The following is a 20,688-nucleotide window of genomic DNA, read 5'->3' as shown; positions in this document are numbered from 1 at the left end:
TGTGTTTTTAATAATAGAGAATGATGTTCTAACCCTCGAGAGTAAATCAGTTTTTATTGTTTTAACTGGAAGTACAATGCTCTTAAGACCAACCTCATAAAAGGCATTGCTTGTTTCCAGTGAGGATCTGTTCCATCGAAAGGTAAACATACATAGAAAGTTGTACAAAGGCAAAACCAGGATATTGATGATTTTATTCCTTTTGATTCCATTAGTGCACAAATTAGGTGAAATGAGGAATTTTACCACATCTCTGAAGTTTTTGAGATGTTGGTCGCTGAAAGCAGTTCACTAGTGTGGGCAGTGAGGGAAAATCTGCAGCACAGTAATCTAAAGTTGCCATTTGTAATCCAAAAGAAAAAAAGATAAAATATTTTGTTTTTCTACTCTTGTACAAGTGTTTCATGTCTGGATGTTCAGATAACATACAATGTGAATTTAATTATAAGATAACACTAGCATCTATGTCAGGTTTTTAGTCAATTTGCTATATTTGTATGATAAAACATCTTTATGGAGGGCTTCAAAGATAGGTAGCTTCATATGTGTAAGGATACATAAAAATGCTCATCCTAACATTCAGATTTAACAGATTTTGTATAAAATAATGTGGAATGAAGCTCCTCATTCATCTCCTTAGACTAAGCCTAGGAAAATGGCAAAGATTTGCAGCACATCATATCCATAAACTTTGTGCAAAGGCTTAAAGGATTGCAGCCCAGATCTGCAAAGGGTCTTGTGTGTTCTGGCAAACCGGTTAAAGCATCATCCCATCTAGCTTTGAACCTCTTGAATTAAGGAGTGGAATTATACATTTACACTATTATGAGCTCTTAAATGAGACGATATAAATGGAGGAAACATTAACATCATTCATTAGACTCTGGCCAGGACTGTAGAATCCTTGCAAATCGTACAAGTTATGCGGATCTTTCATTTAATTGCCCTCTAGAATATTTAACTGCCTTTTTAAAATACATTTTGCAAGTCAGATTGGGTAATCTTCAATTATTAATTCATATAATATATAAATGAGTTCATAGTCTGATTTGTTTTCAAGAGTGTAATGCTTTTCTCCACACAGGATACTGGTATCAGTGTCAGAAAAAGAGTCATAAAGATACTTAGGGATATCTGCATTGAACAACCAACCTTTCCCAAAATTACAGAGATGTGTGTGAAAATGATTCGGAGAGTCAATGATGAAGAAGGCATTAAGGTAGAATAAAATATATCCTTCAGATTTTTAATTATTGTTATTTCGTATTTCCATAGCTTGACAAAAGTTATAATAATTTATGAAAGTATTTCATTGCCCCTTTGTAATATTTATGATTTTTATTTACTTTTAATTTTTGAGAGAGCAAATATTTTAGCTTCCTACATTGCTGAGGCTTACTTTTCTTTCTTTTTTTCCTCTGTTTTCTTTCCACTTTTGCTGGCAATCAAAAGACTTTTTTTTTTTTAAAGTTACTTTCTAAGTTTTTGTCTTTTCCTCTTGCAAGTATTATCTCTGTTCCTTCTCTTTTCTGACAAGCAAAATTAGCACATAAAAATGCCCTCTGCAAATGAAATAAGCTTTAGATCAAAATTAACTGGCTGAATGACAGAGCTCAGAGGGTTGTGCTCAGCGGCGCAGAGTCTAGTTGGAGGCCTGTAGCTAGCGGTGTCCCCCAGGGGTCAGGACTGGGTCCAGTCTTGTTCAATTTATTCATCAATGACCTGGATGAAGGCACAGAGTGCACCCTCAGCAAGTTTGCTGACGATACCAAACTGGGAGGAGTGGCGGATACACCAGAGGGCTGTGCTGCCATTCAGAGAGACTTGGACAGGCTGGAGAGCTGGGCAGAGAGGAACCTCATGAAGTTCAACAAAGGCAAGTGCAGGGTCCTGCACCTGGGGAGGAATGACCCCATGCACCAGTACAGGTTGGGGGTTGACCTGCTGGAAAGCAGCTCTGCGGAGAAGGACCTGGGAGTGCTGGTGGACACCAAGTTAAGCATGAGGCAGCGATGTGCCCTTGTGGCCAAGAAGGCCAATGGTATCCTGGGGTGCATGAGGAAGAGTGTTGCCAGCAGGTCGAGGGAGGTGATTCTCCCCCTCTACTCAGCCCTGGTGAGGCCACATCTGGAGTACTGCGTCCAGTTCTGGGCTCCCCAGTACAAGAGAGACATGGAGCTACTGGAGAGAGTCCATCGAAGGCTATGAAGATGATTAGGGGCCTGGAGCATGTCCCCTATGAGGAAAGGCTGAGAGCTTCTTTTCTCCTCAGCCTGGAGAAGAGAAGGCCAAGAGGGGATCTTATCAATGTGTACAGATATCTGAAGGGAGGGTGTCAAGAGGATGGGGCCAGACTCCTTTCAGTGGTGCCCAGTGACAGGACGAGAGGCAACGGGCACAAACTGAAACACTCTGAACATGAGGAAAAACCTTTTTACTGTGAGGGGAACAGGTTGCCCAGAGAGGTGGTGAAGTCTTGATCCTTGGAGATAGTCAAAAGCTGTCTGAACAGGGTCCTGGGCAGTCTGCTGTAGGGGACCCTGTTTGAGCTGGGGGGTTGGACTAGACGATCTCCAGAGGTCCTTTCCAAAGTCAACTATTCTATGATCTGTGATTAAGCAGCTGAAGTTAGGATATGCAAGATATATATTATGATATGTTTTATATGCATAGTTCTGTATATAAAACATTATGAAGTATTTATGCTTGTTTTACATTGGTTTTACATTGATTTTGCATTGATTCTGAATGTTTAATGAATCAGTAGTCCCCCCAAAATGCTGCTTATGTGGTCACATTCTAATCTCTATTACAACATATATGCACAAGAGCACAAAACTACGATAACATGATAAATCATAAACTTGATACTTGCTGATGTTTTTGTTTGACTTGGCAAAATAATTTTAAAATTGCAAGGTAATTAAGGCTACACCTGTAATAATTTTGTATCATACACCTTCAGTGTGATTTGAACTCTGCAACTTTATAACAGCAGCATAATGTTTTTACCACTTGAGACACGTTAATGCCAAGAGGCTTTCAGAGAAGACTGTTATTCAAAAGTAGATGAACAGCTGGTTCTAAGGTGCTGCTAGGAAAGGAGGAGGATCGTGTTGCATCTCCTCCATTCCCTTGCCTTTCCAGCAACCCCCCAAAATGAGCCACTGTCTACAATGTGTTTTTTATGTCTGCAGGGATAGAGAGACCTCCTTATAACCATGTGCCTTATGAGTAATTCAAGAATAATTTAGTTTGCTTTCATTCTACTCCACCTTTTCCTCCAGCCAAAGGTGGGGGAAGGGATCCAACTTCATATGTTTGCCTAGGGAGACTTGGCTTCTCTCTCCTCCCCACCGCGTTACCGCTGTTCTGAAACCTCTAAAGCAATCTACCACTGCTGCTGGTTCTGCTCTAGAAATGGTAATCTGGTGTTCAGTTGTTGTTTTCTCAGGATACTAATGTTTTCCTGAGGAATGCAGATTAAAGGAGGAAAGTGATAACTCCATTTTCTGTAGCATCAGTTCCCAGTGATCATTTTGTACTTTACTGAGGCTTGCTTAGAGACCAGTATCACTTTTGTAATAGTAGATCTGGTTCTGTCTCAGATAATATTCTCTCTAACAGACTCACTTAGGTTGAATAGTTCCATATGAAATGGCACGCATCACCAACAAATCTGTTTGATATTAGAAATATTAGATATTAGAATATATATATTAGAATATATATATTAGAAATAATACCTACATGCCAAGATAAGCTTATAGTAATATTTTTTTCCCTTCAGAAATTAGTAAATGAGACATTCCAGAAGCTCTGGTTTACTCCAACTCCACACAATGACAAAGAAGCAATGACCAGGAAAATACTAAACATCACTGATGTGGTATGTTCTATAAATTTGAATCGAGTGGCGTGCAAAATTTGATTGTTTCTATTATCTCTGAAATATTTATCCATGATCTTTTAGAAAACAAAAAATAAGTAATTTAATTATCAGACAGTTTTCTTTATCTATCTGCTGTCACTGAATATATACTAGTATTATTCATCTCATGGAACAGGACTGTAGGAAACTTTAAATGCTCAGTAATCTGTTGGTAGTGATAACTGGGACCACGCTGTATTTAAGTTGTGTAAAATACTTGTTCAGTTAAAACACAACAGTTCCTATTATGTATAACATTTTCCTGGAAATGTTAGTAGCAGCCTATAGTATTAATTGAAGCTATCTAAGAAGTTATTTCTTAAATGAAAAATTTCCTGAAACGATCAATAAAATTTATTTTGAAAGGTTAATAGCTGTTTTAACAAAGACTGGGTCATGTTCTCACCCAGAGTGAGAACACTAAAATCTGTAGACCTTGTGCTGTATGGAATACAAATTTTGGAATCACTTAAAAGGTGAGAAATATTTTTCAAGTACAGAAGACATGGTTTCTGATCTCTAATGGTATAAAACCATTGCACTGAATGCATAGGAAAATATACGTATGCATGTTTACTTTTAAGATGAAATCTGTATTGAAGTAATTTTTCTTCAGGTTCCTCTTTTAATTAGTTTATTTTAAATATTACTTTTAGGTTGCAGCTTGTAGAGATACAGGGTATGACTGGTTTGAACAGCTTCTTCAAAATGTAAGTAATGAATTTTGAAGATATGTCACAATCATTGTAAGTGTGTTAACATTTTTCTTGGTACTAAAACACACTGAAAGGGGACTACAGGAGTGATCAAATAGACATGCAAGAGACCAATTCATGCTCTTTAAAAATCTGACCTGTTTTTTGTCTTCATTGGTGCACCTTGTCTCTGACACTACTTTTCATCTTTCCATGTGATCTGTTCTAAAAATATTTGATGCTTTGTTTTTTATTTCACTGTCTTCTCAGTTATGAAGGATGTGTATATGTTAGCTGTGGACTTGATGTTAATTCTGAAATGAGGCATCTATTCATGTAGATAATTTTAAATGGTAGATAAGTGTATTTCCGTGTCTGATTTATTTGTCACACGGTTTATAGAAGCATTCCTACCTTATATCTTAGTCTATTTTTTCTAAAGAATGAGCTTGCTTTGTGTATATCTGTTTGCCTGTGCTATCATTCTCCTCTACATCTTGTAGGCACTGGTTAATTTTCAAGCAAAATTAATAGAAGTATGGATGGGGGAATTGGAGATATCAAAAGATTTTAGTTTAGCCTGGAGTGCCATGAAAATAGGTAGCCAGGTAAACCAGAGTACCCCCTAATGCCTCCGCTGAAGAAAAAGCTATAATACGGGCTCAATCCTCCTTACATATCAAAGGATCTGCAGGAATGCAATGTCAATACCCGACGTCATAAGAAGACAGGCCTCACTGATTGCAGTGTTCATAAAACTGTGTTTCATCTGAATGGAATTTTTTTGCTTAATGTCAAAAACAACATTCTTTTGATTTTTGCTTGTTTTTCAAGCAGTTTAAAGAGCCTCTTAACTCCTATTAGTTACCATTGGCAAATACAACTAGATTATTATTTATTTCGTTATTTCATTAAACACAGTTTAGCTTTCATCCCAATGCAAAAATCAGTAGAATTGTTCTCTTTTATCTTTTTGTCACAGTTAATTTTTCTCAACTTCTTTTGTATTTTGGTTTGTTACTTCCCTTAAATTTTTCTTCATCATGTACCTTTAATGGACAAGTTGTATAAATTCTTTCATAGCAAAAAAACCATGTATATTTATAGTCATCGCTATAAACCAGCATGCATCCAATGTAAATGATTGCACCCTTAATATTAAATCATTTTCTGTTTTGCCCGTTGTAGCTATTGAAGTCAGAAGAGGATGCCTCATATAAACCTGTGAAGAAAGCCTGTACTCAACTTGTTGACAATTTGGTTGAGCACATCCTTAAATATGAGGAATCTTTATCAGGTAATATTATTTATAGTACAGTAGCTGAACTACTTCAATTTTTATATGAAACTCTAACGATGGTTGTTAAAATTACTATCACAAAAAGTTACTGTGGTAGAATTACTATTACAGAACTGGTAGTAATGAGTTGGGGACTTTGTCAGGATTCCTGCATTTAAGTTGATTATAGTTGAATGAACTTTTGAGGACTATTATAATAAAGCTCCCCTAATTTTCTCCAGATCACCACCTTAACTGAACTACTTTTAAAATAACTTGTTCAAACTTTTAGATAAGTAAAATCAAAATAAATTTCCTCATATTTGGAAAGTTTTATTTGTCTTAATGTGTTCTACAGTTATAATGGGAATCATTGGCTGGGCCAGTGTTCTGTATAAAGTAGAGTTTAAAAATCAATGATATCTCTGAAGCACCTTTGCTTCTTATTTCACATACTTTTTGATAAAATAATGTGTTAACACTTGCATGTGCTCATCCCAAATGTTATCTAATAAGAATATTCCATATTGATCTTGAAAGATATGTTATGAAAGAGATTTTCATATGATGCTTATGCATTATGTATTTAATTGATCAAACAGTGCTTGCATTTAATATCCTTCATGTATTTTCTAATTTTTGCAGATTCTGACAACAAAGGTGTGAATTCTGGTCGCTTGGTTGCTTGCATAACCACTTTGTTCTTATTCAGCAAAATCAGGCCCCAGCTAATGGTGAAACATGCCATGACCATGCAGCCATACCTGACCACTAAATGTAGTGTAAGTAGATAAAATTAGAAAGTCAGTCTTTTTATCCCCAGATAATTAAGTATAGAAATGAATGGCTGTCTTACATGCTTAATAAAATTGAAGGCAGGAAATGAGAAACAGGAACTGTGTTTCTCCTTCATGAACATCATTTCCGCTGAAGATACTAGATCCTTTTAATGATCTTTCCATCTTCCAAGATGATGTTCCTCACCCTCTACCTCCACATTCTGTAGCTAGATGAAACCTCCGCTGCCTTCTTCCCCTCAGGACTAAAAACCAGTTTTTCACTTGTTATGAATTTACTTCTTAAAATTGTTTTGTTTTACAGTCGCTTTGTCTTAACGTAGTTAAGACTTAGCGTGTGGTTTGTAAGACTAAAGGTATGGTTCCTTAAGACAGGATGATCTAACATATAGCTGCTGTATTGGAAAGAAAATGTCCTGCTCTATCCTCTTTAGCATTTCCATCTCTCTCTTTCCTAGCTCCCACTTACACGGTTATGGTGGTTTTTGTAACACTCCTCCCCCCTCCCCCAAACCAGTTTAGCTCACAAAAATGGCAGAACTATACTGCTAATCCCCACGCTCTGGTAAAACGGCCTCTCTGCCCTGAAACATTGCAGAGCTTTCTGCCATTCTGATTTGTGAAATTGGCTCAGTGATGAATCCCCAGTCTGGCACGAGGAGCAGGGCAGGATCACCTAGCTACCACTAAAGAAAGAGCATGGACAAGCGGGTGGCAGCAGTCTGTTATGTTAGATCAGCTGCCCATAGCAGGGTAGGCGTGTGAGTACTTGTTACCATCTCAGCTTCTAGGTATGTCCTAGCATTTCCTGTGCTCAGCCCTGGAGCATCCTCTGGACATATCTGCAAAGGACTTCTACAGCTGCTTATTTTCTCTTCTGACCAAACAGTATAGGAAAGGGGTATCTGTCTATTTACTTGCTGCAACATCTCTTTAGTGGGTTCCATCAGTTTTGTGTTTGTGCAACTTGAGGTGAATTGTAAAATTATTCACCGTCAACTTGATAAGGTTATCTTGTGGTGATTAGTGAGCTTGATTTGTCAAAAACTTCAGTTTCTGGGAGGGTATATATTTAATGTATACGTGTTCTCTGCAGGTTCCTCATTTACATTACTTGCATAGTCTTGAACATGCAAACTACTAATCATTTTAATAATCATTTATACATGTGTGCTCATTATTGTCTGTTTTCTTAGAGCCATGTTCAGCTATAGGACAACCTCATTTGTTGCTGATTTGTTGCCAGCTATTATTTGTTCTTTAGCATGTGTGTGTCAGGAAGAGTTCCTATAACTCCAGAGAGTTCCTAGGACTCCAAAAAATTATCAGCACTTAATGTTCACAGGTCCACACACAGCCGTGATGAGAGATGAAGTTCTGCTTAGACTGATCTTTTCTTTTTTTTTCTTTTCTTTTTTTTTTTGAGAAGTTCTATAGAAAACAATAACTAGCTTTCATAATATGTAATTTAATAGCAGAGGTATACTATTTAAATATTCTTTTAAATCTTTACCAAATACTACAGTCATATCTTATGAAAGAGCTGGGATTTTTAATTGTCAGTGTATATTAAATATACTTGGTTTACAGATAAAATAGCCAGAAATGTTAACCACTGTAAATACTGTCCTTCCAGACTCAGAATGATTTCATGGTGATCTGCAATGTTGCAAAAATCTTAGAACTCGTAGTTCCACTAATGGAGCACCCAAGTGAGACCTTCCTTGCCACTATTGAGGAAGATCTCATGAAACTCATCATCAAATACGGCATGACGGTAAGGTTTAATTGTTGCTACTCAGTTGTTGGTTCCATTTCATGTGTTGAAATACATGGTTTTGATTTAAAGAAATTTTGTCTTCAATATGAAGTTTATGCTGGTCATAGGACTAGTAATTTTTGAGCCAAGAAAAAACAATATTTTTGGTTTACCCGAGTCTGTATGTGATGTTGCTATATTTTAATGATTATGAATTTGGGCAGGGCTTTTCGGAGCAGTCTGGGAGATGAGTATTACATCTGTTAGAGCATTAGTTTTAGTTTTACATAGCTCTTTGCTTACATAACTTTACAAAAATCTCAATTTTAACTTCTGAATAAATAATTCATTTGTTCTCTCTTGCTTCTAGGTTGTTCAGCATTGTGTGAGCTGTCTTGGAGCTGTTGTGAACAAGGTCACACAAAACTACAAATTTGTGTGGGCCTGTTTTAATAGATACTATGGTAAGTAAAATCACAACATGTATTTGTCACTTTTAGGTTTTGGTTGCATGCTTTATCTTAGGGATACACTGTGATTACCACACACCTGATTAAAACTTTATCTTCCTGTAGGTGCACTTTCCAAATTAAAAAGTCAACACCAAGAAGACCCCAACAGTACAATACTTACTGCCAATAAACCAGCACTCCTTAGATCACTTTTCACTGTTGGAGCATTATGTCGGCATTTTGATTTTGATCAGGAAGACTTTAAGGGCAACAGTAAGGTAAAATGACTTGTATTCAGTCTCCAAGTCTTATGTATTCTTTTATTTGAAAGTAGAGCATTCCTAGTCATGCAAAGCTATGTATTTTTTTATAATGCTTATGATTTAGATTTTTAGTTTGTAAATACCTGTTTTTCCAAAGGCTCTGCAGTAAGATTGTCTCTCCTTTACATTTTGATTTTTGTTCTTTTTTATGAGATTAAAAACACCTGTTTCATCTTCAAATACCTATTATTTTTGTTTTAATTTGCTCAGGTTAACATTAAGGATAAGGTACTTGAACTTCTGATGTATTTTACAAAGCATTCAGATGAAGAAGTACAGACAAAAGCCATTATTGGCCTCGGTAAGAAATACTAAAAATTTTTACTATTCTGCTATAGTAAAAATACATGCATTTTAGCAGCATGTCATGTATTTGTGTTGTGGCAGGGAAGTTTGTTTAAAATCAAAGTTCACTGCATGTTGTATTTGAGACTCGACTATAGCAATATAGTCAAAGGGATACTAGTGGCGTATTTCAGCAGCAGATCAGCTTTGACAGTGGATGCTTTTTGGATGTTTGATCAAGTCTTCAGAAGCAGCAGATTTCTAAAGTAATGATGACATTTTTCTTCCTCCATATGAGAGTATGTTGTAACTCCAGTTCTTGTTTTTCAGCCTACAGGGCATGGTTAAAGAACGACTAGAAAAATAAAAAGTGCTGAAAACATTTCAGACACTAAGTGTAAGGGCAGATCTTCAGCTGGAGTCAAGGGAACTCTGGCAGTTTCTACCAACTGGGGGATCTGCTGTGAGATTTTGTTAGGCGTTGAAATGATGTCATAGCCTAAATACTACTGTTCCTTTTTGGATTTGCGCCATATTTCAATTTTAAATAGGTCCTTTTACCTGAAGGCATTACTATGGTATCACAGTGAATTGCAGTAGTACATGAAGTGGCACTGAGTAGCTTGTATCACATTCATCCTCTTCTCAAGTACAAAAACTGTAAATTTGGGAGACTCTCGTTTGGGTGGATAGGTCTTGGTTTATGGAAGAGTTCAGTCCATGGTTAGGGCTTAGTCCAAAGAAAGTTGTTTCCCATGCGCTTGAGCTTGCGTTGTATAGACTAACTGTGGAAAAGAATTTGCCTGGTCTAGCCCAGTCCTTATCCTAGAGGGTAGGTGGCTTTTTAGATACCCTGCTTCAGGCTAGGTAGGGCTCTGAGGACAAGGACTGAGGCTGAATATTGATTTGATGGTCTGTGAGAAACCACTTAAGGAATCCAAGCAGGATTAATGGCTTTATAGTTGCCTCTGTCGCAGGAGCAGTGCTACGGCGTTCTGGACTAGCTGGAGTTTTTCTAGGCATTACATGAAGATGCACATTTGTGATAGCCCAGCCGAAAGACAGAAAAACATAAACAGCCCAACTTACTGTCCTTTAGAGGACGTTGCAGGTGGGGTGGGGACTGCCGTCTTGCTAACCATAGGTGTGATTGCTTTATTCTTGGATGCTGAGAACATTATATTAGCCAAAAATGCTTCTAAATTACAGACTGAACTAAATTTGAGTCAGTAGCACTTCTAAACCTACATAAGTGATCTAAAATGGTATACACTGTCGCTAATTTAGGTTAAAATCCTTATGAAATAAATACTCCCCTGACTAAGAATCAGCAGTCCTTTGTCAAGGATAAGGCAGCAGATAAATGCAGTTCAGTGTGTATCTTCCAACAGATGTAGTCTTGGGAAGATTTCAGATAGTTTTCAAGAGAAGACTTTAATAGGTATATGAATAATGACAGCAAGAGATACAAATTTTAGTTTACTGCGTTTGCTATGTTTTTCTTTCAGGCTTTATTTTTAAACACTTGTGATGTTTATCTTTTTTTGTCTACTTTTGCTTGGCCTCCATGTGAATAGTTCTTTACAGTTTCAGCAGAATGTTTTTCTCCAAATGTGTTAGAAGAACAACGGAGAGCCTTTAGTAAATGTGGTTCACTTGTTTTGGGGGGAGGGTTCCTGGTCGTTGAGATGCAGGCCGCCTCACGGGACTTGCAGTAGGAGTTACACAGGTCTGGAAGCAGCTGCCCTGGGTTGGCACTCGCTCTTTATTCATCCGACTGAGTACTGCTGTCACAGCTAACAAAATTCCTTATAAGCTTTGGATGGTGTCCACATGAAAAAGCAGTACTACTTAGACTAGAGAGAAATGAGGAGAAATGTGCCAAATCTCTATTTGATTTATGTTTTGCTTAAATACTTGACTACCTTCTATCAAAGCAAAGAACAGAATCTTGTAAAACTGCTTTCTGCCATCTCTCTATTGTACTTGCAGCGCCTGAGTGAAAGATTGCATTTTATTTCATACCTATATTTGAGACAAAACTTAAAAAAACAACAAAAAAAAAATCCAGTTTCTAGAAGATAACAAACCTCTTTTTTCACCCCTCCCTTTAGGATTTGCATTTATACAACACCCAAGCTTAATGTTCGAACAGGAAGTGAAGACTCTGTACAACAGCATTCTTTCAGATAAGAACTGCTCAGTAAACTTAAAAATCCAGGTGTTAAAAAACCTCCAAACCTACTTGCAGGAGGAGGATACACGGATGCAGCAGGCAGATAGAGACTGTAAGTGTTGAGTTCTTCTCTCTAATGAGGCACGCAAAGTCTAACTTTATTGCATAAAATTACCATACATGTGAACTGAGTCACTGCAGATTGTTATCTAATCAATAATATCTTATATTAAAGTATCTTAGAATAATTTTCCAAAATTAATTATGTGCACAGGTATATTGAGAAGTGTAGCTTATTATTTACCCTCAAAATGTAGAAATCCTGGAAGCAATCTTGAATACATAATTCTGTAGTTTTGGTAGTAAATACTTTTCATCAAATTCTTCTCTAAGGTTAACTTGCAGATACTGTAAGAAATTTTTTAAAACAAAAACCTTTATTTGGAAACAAGACTTTAATGAAGTCTTGTCTCTTTAGTTTTTTGAAGTATATTTTGCTATTAGATTGTTACAAGTCTCATGAGATCATAAATCCATTCTAAGATAGCTGAAATAACATGTATGTTGTAAAGCCTAAAGACAAGTAAGCATCAAGTAGTGGCAAACTAAGTAATACGGTGATGAGTGTTCTATTGCTTTTGTCCTTTTTACAGGGAAAAAAGTAGCAAAACAGGAAGACCTGAAAGAAATGGGTGATATTTCCTCAGGGATGAGTAGTTCCATCATGCAGCTATATCTCAAACAGGTCCTTGAGGCTTTCTTTCATACCCAGTCCAGTGTACGCCACTTTGCTCTAAATGTCATTGCACTGACATTAAACCAGGGTCTCATCCATCCTGTTCAGGTATGATGGGCTTTTATGATGGGGATTCTTGTTGCTCAGCTATTCAGAAGTTTTTAGGCTGACTAGATAAATTTCCAGATCCTTGTGGGTTTTTTTTCTTCCAACTCTGTTACAGTAATTTCTTGCTGTAGCAAGGTGCCTTTACAGAAAACAAATTTTGAAATTTGGTTTGTGCTGATAAGCCAGTGAGATTCCAAACACTGGTTTTTATTGGCTTTGGGTCAAGATCTAAAAGTCCAGCCAGAGCCTAAAGAGCACTTACAAATGCATATTGGAGTATAGTACTTTTTTGTTGTAAGTTTAAATTTCAGGCATATGCTCAGCCTTTTTCCTCCCTTGATTTTTCTATACTGAACTTTATGTGAGCTTACCTCTTCTGCTCCCCCCAACCCCTGTGTCCTCCAAAATATCGAAATTCCAGAGTCAATGTCAGAACTATCTTAAGTCATCATCTCCACTATTCTTTACTTATGTAATATTTTTATGGTAATTTTTAATGCCACAACTATTGTGCATGTTAAGTTACAAATGCTGTTTTGTTTTGTTTTTTTTAAAAAAACACTCCACTTCTGTGGTGTAAATGGACTTCTGAGTTTGAGAGGGAAATGGGAATGCTACCTGAAACCTTGAACCTTATAATGCTGCTTTCTCTTGTAATTTGTATCGTTGTTTGCCAAAAAGTAGTGAAGTAGTAAGTTGCAAAGAGTTTCATATTCTACTTCCTGGAGCAGTCAGAATATAACGAGAACACCATTACAACAGAAAGCAGGCAAAAGAGAGAGTGTGAGAGAGGAGGTACACTAATCATTTCATTTGTTTTTCAAGTGTGTGCCGTACTTAATCGCTATGGGCACGGATCCAGAGCCCTCCATGCGAAACAAAGCTGACCAGCAGTTGGTGGAAATAGACAAAAAATACGCTGGGTTCATTCACGTAAGTAATTTGAATTTAAATTTTTGCATAATACTTATTTCATGTTCTCTGATGGTTTAACAGTTAAACGTGCCTCAGCTGCAAAAAAAAAATAAAAATAAAATAAAAATCCCATATGTGGAATTTCTGTTGTTGGATATAAAAAGGATATAATATATTTGAAGCATCTCATCCAGTCCAGAATACCTATTTGTATTCCACTGAGATTGGAGCTTTGTAGATACCTAGATATCTAGACACCTAGTTCAGTAGAAGGCCAGCAGATGAAATTTGCTATGTAGGCAGCTGGGATTGAAGGTGGTGTGTAGGTGAGGAGATACTGCAGGGAGCAGCAGCAAAGGCTGGTGTGAGGGGGCTGGATGTGCTGCCTAGCTGAGGTTCGGTAGGTGCTGAAACTAGAACAGAAGCCCTGGAGTAAATAAAAACAGCTGGAAAATTTAAGAAATGGGCAAAAAAACTGATTTTCTGTTAGTCCTCTTGCAGTTATACGGACTTAGTATTTTGTTTTACTACAGTTTAGGTCAAGCATACAAATTTGGTAAAATGTCCTGTTACAGGTGTGAACATTTCTGTATTCTTGAAAATAGTTTAAACTGGAATACATGACTGCAGTGGGTAAACAGATTAACTGTATATTTCTAATAAAGTATTTGCAGTGGAGCTGTTTACAAGACCTTATGATTTCTGCCAGAAATAATGTTCTAATCCGTTTGCCAACTCAAATTAATGTTACCTCAGTTCATGTTTGGAAGTTAAACTTCAGATGAACATACACTTAGAAAGAAAAAAGCTAAAAAATGAGTTAGCAGTTTCTGTTGACAGGCTGTGGAATTCTGGGATCTGCATTTTTAAATTTTCCACTGCAAAAATTATATTATTTTGTGTTTCAGCTTTACTGTTTGGAAACCACAGTTTAAAAATAAATACTTTTCTGTTACAGATGAAAGCAGTGGCTGGTATGAAGATGTCTTACCAGGTACAACAGGCAATTAATACCTGCCCAAAGGATCCTGTAAGAGGTTTTAGACACGATGAATCATCCAGTGCTTTGTGTTCGCACCTGTACTCCATGATCCGAGGGAACCGTCAACACAGACGAGCCTTTCTAATTTCTTTACTCAACCTCTTTGATGATACTGCAGTAAGCATCACACTTCCTTCATTTAAAAAAGAATTAAAATATAGCCTCACAAGCTCAAATTCTCCTTTTAAAATATTTTTTGACATAATTATCAATAACTTTATTTCCGTAATATATTTTATTTTGTTTTATAATGAGGTATTAACCTATATAATAGAACATATTTGTTTACTTTTGCATCATTTCATAATTTTCCTATAGCCAGCTTGAATTTATCAGAGATAATATATATGAAAATATATATAAAATATTCAGCTCTGACCACAGTTTGCTTATGTACATGTTGTTTAGGGTGAGGTAAGAGGAGTTACCTAGGATGAAATTTGTAATAATATTTTTGCTGTAGACTGTTAGAACACGGGATAACTATAAATCTGTAATATATTTGTATGTATATTTGTATGTACACTTCTATAAAATGTTTTGGTTTTTTATCTTGCAGAAAACAGAGGTGAATATGCTCTTGTATATAGCAGACAATCTAGCCTGTTTTCCTTATCAAACACAGGAAGAGCCACTGTTTATAATGCATCATATAGACATTACACTATCCGTCTCTGGTAGCAACCTACTACAGTCGTTTAAAGAGGTAAATGCATTTATATTTTAATATATGTATAATGATGACAGTATAAGCTGTGTATAATTTGGTCAGTTTTTCAGCGAGTACAGTCCCATTACTGTGACAAGTAGCATTATTTTGTAATCAGGAGTGTAAAAAAATCTGTTCTGGCCTGAATATGATAGATACTAGTTTAAAACTTTCCTTAGCTATCCACTAACATTTAAAGAAGAACAAAGAATTTTGAGATATTAACGATAATTAATTGCATGCATTTTGGAAGTAGGTGAACCTAAAATCTTTATGAAATACTGATTTGTTGTAGTTGTGTAATTTTAATAAATTTAGGTTGCTGTTTAATTCCTTTTGCTGTCAAGTTGCTGAAGGCAGTTATATGTCTCTTGCCTGAGAGCCATTTAACAATTTTTTTTTGGGGGGGGGGGGGGGCAAGAAAAGAGAGCACAATCTTTTTTCTCTTAAAGTAGCATTGGGGACCCCCAAACATGGCGTAGTATCTGTTTTGGAGGTGTTATGTGACCCCGTAGCCCTGTAAGACAACGGGCCTCTCTTTCTCAAAGATGTTAATGTCTCCTTTTCCTGAACAACTTTAGCAGCAGAAAGTTCAAACTTTTAGGAGGCAAACTTGTTTCTGGAATTTTTGGTCCACCTATAAGTACAGTCGGAGCTGATGCCTGGGAGTACCCTGCTCTGAATTCCCACTGCCCACCAAAGTCAATTTTTGATCTGCTAGGAAGAGGCAGCATGTCCTCCAGACTGGAGGCAGTGTGCTAATACCGCTGTAGCACCCAGCACAGCGAAGACGAGATGAGATCCTGTTTGGGGCATCTTAGGTTCTGTGTCATGAAAAACCATAATACGTGCAGCAGTACTGCGAGTGTGAGATTCGGTAGCTCTGCAAGTAGTAGAACTGAGTATTAGTAATACTGTGCATGATCGCTTGGGGTTTCTCTGGTCCCCAGTATAATTAATGTCACAGAATTTTAACACAGAGACAAGCTTTGCCTAGTCTGTACCAAAGTAGATATGGAAATATATGTAACACAAAAATTGAATTTGTCTTGATTTATTGTATTCAACCTTCTAATGCATTTTACTGGCACTGTTAACAAAATTCAGCACAGTCTCTTTAAGAGCAGCTTGCCAGTGGAGTACTTGGTGCTTTTGTTGCCCTTGTCCCCACCTTGCAAAAAGTGTGAGCTTTGGATCAAATTGGGGGGTTGGGGGGGGGGCATCTTTTAATCTTTGAATATCAGGTTATGGATTAATGACATTGTTCAGGGAATTCTTGTTGATTGATGTCAATGAAGATTTTTGGAAAGTTTTTTGAGAAAGGTACATGATACTACTTATCCTAATTTTGGAATGTTTGTTTACTTCTCTGTCTCGCAGTCTATGGTGAAAGACAAAAAAAAGGAAAGAAAACCTTCATCAGATGAGGAGACCGAGAGTGACAGTAACAGCGGTAGTGAGAGCGAGAGTGAGGAGGAAGCTTCCAAGCCTCGGAGGTTGCGGAAACGAGTAGACTCTGATTCAGACTCTGATGAAGAAAATGATATAAATGCTGTGATGAAATGTTTACCAGAAAATTCAGCTCCTTTAATTGAATTTGCAAATGTCTCCCAAGGCATATTATTACTTCTGATGCTGAAACAGCATTTAAAGAACCTCTGTGGGTTCTCTGATAGGTAAGGATAATTCGCTAACAGAAAGGCTACCAGCTTGTAATCTAGTGAGTTGTTTCCAAGGACCAAGTATGGAAGAATGTTTAAAAGTTGATTGTAACAAATTGCTTAAACAATGTTTGTTTAAGAGAAAAAAACAAATGTAGCAAGTTAAAGGTAATGAAATAGAAATTCTGATTTAGGAAAAGCAATGATTTCATTTCTTATCAGGATGCCTACTGCATACTGAATGATAAAAATATAACTACTTTTCTTGAAGATTTTAAAAGTTTTTTCTAAAAAATTGCTTTGGGTTTTTCTTAAAAGCTCTTCCCTTTGTTTTTTTTAAACAGTAAAATTCAGAAATATTCTCCATCTGAATCTGCAAAAGTTTATGATAAAGCGATAAACAGGAAGACAGGAGTGCATTTCCATCCAAAACAAACTCTGGATTTTCTGCGGAGTGATATGGCTAATTCCAAGATCACTGAAGAAGTGAAGAGGAGTATAGTAAAACAATACCTAGATGTAAGTAAAATAGCGCTGCAGATCTAAAACTTTTTTAACACGGTATAAACTTGGAAGTAGATGGTGATGAGTTAGATGAACACTTCAAAATGTTGAATTCCCAGTAACCTTTTGTGATATTTTTATGACTCACAACTCCCTTTCAGAATGTGTAGCAAGATTATCATTGAAAGTCTTAAAATAAATTTAAACACAATAAGATTAATTTCAACTAAAGGATTTTCATCTTTATGAAGTATTTTCTAATTTCTGGTGTTGCTCATTTATACCATTCCTATAGATCTTGTCCACTTTATCCCTGAGTGCTTCCGTTACAGGAACAGAGACTAGATCTAGTAGATGTGGTGTATTTACCTTTTCTTTTGGCAATTCTTTAAAATATTAACTAGAGAAAACTTTTTAAACTATGGGAACACAGGAAGAAAACTTTTAGATAACTAGCAGAATATGGGAAGAAAATAAAAAGGTTGTAAAACAAACAAAAAACACAGGCCATCCAGCTTTGAAGTTTCTGCCATTTGTTTTATCCTGTTTCCTTATGTTTCCATTTAGTTGTTTTGTTTGTTTTTTTTTTTTAAATATAGTGTGACATAAATGTCTATTTTTAAAGTTACAGTCTGGATGAATCTGTTTTTTTTGTTTGTTTTTTGTTTTTTTAATAGTTCAAGCTCCTTATGGAACATTTGGATCCTGATGAAGAGGAAGAAGATGGAGAAGTGTCAGCTAGCACAAATGCTCGAAACAAAGCAATTACCTCGCTGCTTGGAGGAGGCAGCCCTAAAAACAATGCAGCTGAGACAGAGGACGATGAAAGTGATGGGGAGGATAGAGGAGGAGGCACTTCAGGGGTGAGGCGGAGGAGGAGTCAACGTATTTCGCAGCGTATTACGTAAAATGATTTTTATGTGCTTATAAATGTCAGTCTATTATATTAAATGTACACCAAGTAATGTAATCCACATGAAAGAAAGCATTTTGTAGATAGAGATTCTCTACTTAACCGTTTATACAACTTTTGTAGAAAGTTTAACAGAAAAGACAATAAAAAAAACAACCTAGAAAATGAGATTTATCCAGTATAAAAAGTTATTAATTTTCCTTTGGAATGTACTGTGTGTTATCCTTTTTATTGTTGCCAAGTTTTTATGTAGCTTTATGATTCATGTGTATATATAATTTTATATATCAATAAGAGATAAAGACACGGGTACAAATTAAGAGTATGTGGTTTTACAAGGATATGTTAACCCCTTGGCGCTGGCGGTCGCGGTGCGTCTCATTGCCGGCAATGGAATGTGTGCCGGGAAATCCCAACTCCCGGCGTCAAGGGATTAAAAGCAATAAAAGCAATAATTTCACTAAAGTTCTTTTGTGTAACACTTGGTCTTTTTTCCCCCCAATGTTTTAGTCATTGAGAAGGTCAAAACGAAATTCAGACTCTACGGAGTTGGCAGCACAGATGAATGAAAGTGTTGATGTCATGGATGTCATCGCTATTTGCTGTCCAAAGTACAAAGACCGACCACAAATTGCAAGAGTAGTACAGAAAACCAGCAATGGCTTCAGTGTTCAGTGGATGGCAGGCTCCTACAGTGGCTCCTGGACTGAGGCTAAGCGCCGTGATGGCCGCAAACTGGTGCCTTGGGTAGACACTATTAAAGAGTCAGACATTATTTACAAAAAAATTGCTCTAACGAGTGCTAATAAGCTGACTAATAAAGTGGTTCAGACTTTACGATCGCTGTATGCCGCCAAGGATGGAACTTCCAGCTAATGAATTTGTACATGCAGCCAAATTTACAGGAATTGAAATAACAGAAAAACTTGAAATATCAACTTTCTGGCAAAAAAATCAGTTAAATGAAGAGTAAGAATGGAACCTGGGACGCAGGAAAAAAAGAAGGAAATGTTTGGTAAACATTTTTGTGGGAGCTTCCTTCGCTGTTGTGCAGCAGAAACTTCTCAGTTCATTTTTACTCCCACTGTATTATAGTTTAACAAAAAATTGTTTATATCTTGAAAAAAAACTTTCTGTTTAAAAAAAAAATAAACAAGTGAATGTTGGAAATTAGTCTGTTAATGTTCTTAATAAAGTGTTCTTGGAGTTTAACCTAGCAGCGGATGGCTTTCTTTAGCTTAGCCCAGTTTCCAGGGAAGCATTGTTTTTCCAGGCTGTAAAATGGCAGAATCTCCTGGATATATAATTTATTCTGTTGAGAAAAAAAAAAAAGAAAAAAAAAAAAGAGCATGCAGTATCTATGACCTATCTGCAGGAGGAGTTTTTGTAAATGTAGATTTTGATGTATTAGGTCACCCTGAAATAATACAAGAAAAGGGATCCCCAGCAAATCTGGTGGAACGAATACTGCAATAAATTTTTTTACTTCTCTTTGTTACTTGTCTGTTTCCATTTGAATTTCTTATTGTAAAGATCTGTTTAAATCCATTTATATTATTTTGCAGTCTTTTATGTAAAATTTACTATATCAGTGGTTTTCAAAACAAGACATAAAATATTGTTTATACAGTTTGTATAGGCTGACTTCTGAATAATTGGTATCTTTTTATTTTTATCCCTTAAAGGGTGTAAACACAAGTTAACTCCAGGGTTTTATTGTATCCTGCAATATTTAGTATTAACTATATGATTTAGCACTGTGCCAAACACATTTTCAAGAGTACATTTTGATATAAAAGAAACTATAGTTTATTCCTTGTATGCTTCAATTTCTTTCTAATGCTGTCCAAATGGTAATTTATGATAGTTTAAATTTTGGGAAAGCTGAATGACTATTCTGCTTGGGCTAACCAGCCATGTATGCATTTCTCTGGGTTAATATATAGAGGTTTGTGTCAAAAGGAAATAGCTACCAGTATCTGAGGAGTGAATGGGTATGAATCTGGGTAATTAATGCTACATTCCTTCACAAATGAATTTTTTAAAAAATGTTTGTATATTAGACTATTTTTTTTACTAATTGAGAGATGTTTTCACATTTTATACATTGAAAAAATGCTATTGAAAGCTTTTGGAAGCATTCGCTTCAACTGTGTTGCCACAAGCCTTTCATAAGCAGTTCTTTCTAGGTAGTAACAAAAGAAGCAGAACAGAAAAAATCTAAAACAGCTAAACTTTTTAGGGGAGTATTAAACCCTGCTGTGTTTTCAAATGTATTTATCTAAAACAGGTGTTCCTCAATAAGCAAATCTTTCTTTCTATTATGTTTATTTTCTTTTACAATTTTAATTTATGGTAGGATGCTGTTTTTATGAAACTAGCTTGCAGAATTCTAATACGTTA

At 36.2% G+C, this 20,688-nt stretch overlaps 1 protein-coding gene across 4 annotated transcripts in view; it reads left to right on the top strand.

The window, feature by feature from the left end:
- NIPBL (NIPBL cohesin loading factor) overlaps positions 1-20,097 on the top strand; it is a 155,269-nt gene extending 135,172 nt beyond the window's left edge. For 3 of the 4 annotated variants that reach the window (XM_067316545.1, XM_067316541.1, XM_067316542.1), the window contains 18 exons: positions 1,085-1,219; positions 3,791-3,889; positions 4,588-4,641; positions 5,815-5,923; positions 6,551-6,687; positions 8,339-8,479; positions 8,832-8,925; positions 9,037-9,191; positions 9,447-9,537; positions 11,636-11,809; positions 12,351-12,541; positions 13,367-13,474; positions 14,415-14,615; positions 15,058-15,204; positions 16,588-16,883; positions 17,213-17,387; positions 18,050-18,235; positions 18,796-20,097. In XM_067316545.1, coding sequence (XP_067172646.1) covers positions 1,085-1,219; positions 3,791-3,889; positions 4,588-4,641; positions 5,815-5,923; positions 6,551-6,687; positions 8,339-8,479; positions 8,832-8,925; positions 9,037-9,191; positions 9,447-9,537; positions 11,636-11,809; positions 12,351-12,541; positions 13,367-13,474; positions 14,415-14,615; positions 15,058-15,204; positions 16,588-16,883; positions 17,213-17,387; positions 18,050-18,235; positions 18,796-19,161 — 2,859 coding nt within the window. In that variant the 3' untranslated portion in view covers positions 19,162-20,097. Of the gene's footprint in view, positions 1-1,084; positions 1,220-3,790; positions 3,890-4,587; positions 4,642-5,814; positions 5,924-6,550; positions 6,688-8,338; positions 8,480-8,831; positions 8,926-9,036; positions 9,192-9,446; positions 9,538-11,635; positions 11,810-12,350; positions 12,542-13,366; positions 13,475-14,414; positions 14,616-15,057; positions 15,205-16,587; positions 16,884-17,212; positions 17,388-18,049; positions 18,277-18,795 lie in introns of all 4 variants that reach the window. The other variant, XM_067316544.1, reaches the window with a different exon arrangement.
- Positions 20,098-20,688: the final 591 nt, after the last annotated feature.

This window comes from Apteryx mantelli, chromosome Z (assembly GCF_036417845.1).
Source record: "Apteryx mantelli isolate bAptMan1 chromosome Z, bAptMan1.hap1, whole genome shotgun sequence".
Lineage (NCBI taxonomy): Eukaryota > Metazoa > Chordata > Aves > Apterygiformes > Apterygidae > Apteryx > Apteryx mantelli.
This window is presented reverse-complemented; position numbering and strand designations above follow the sequence as displayed.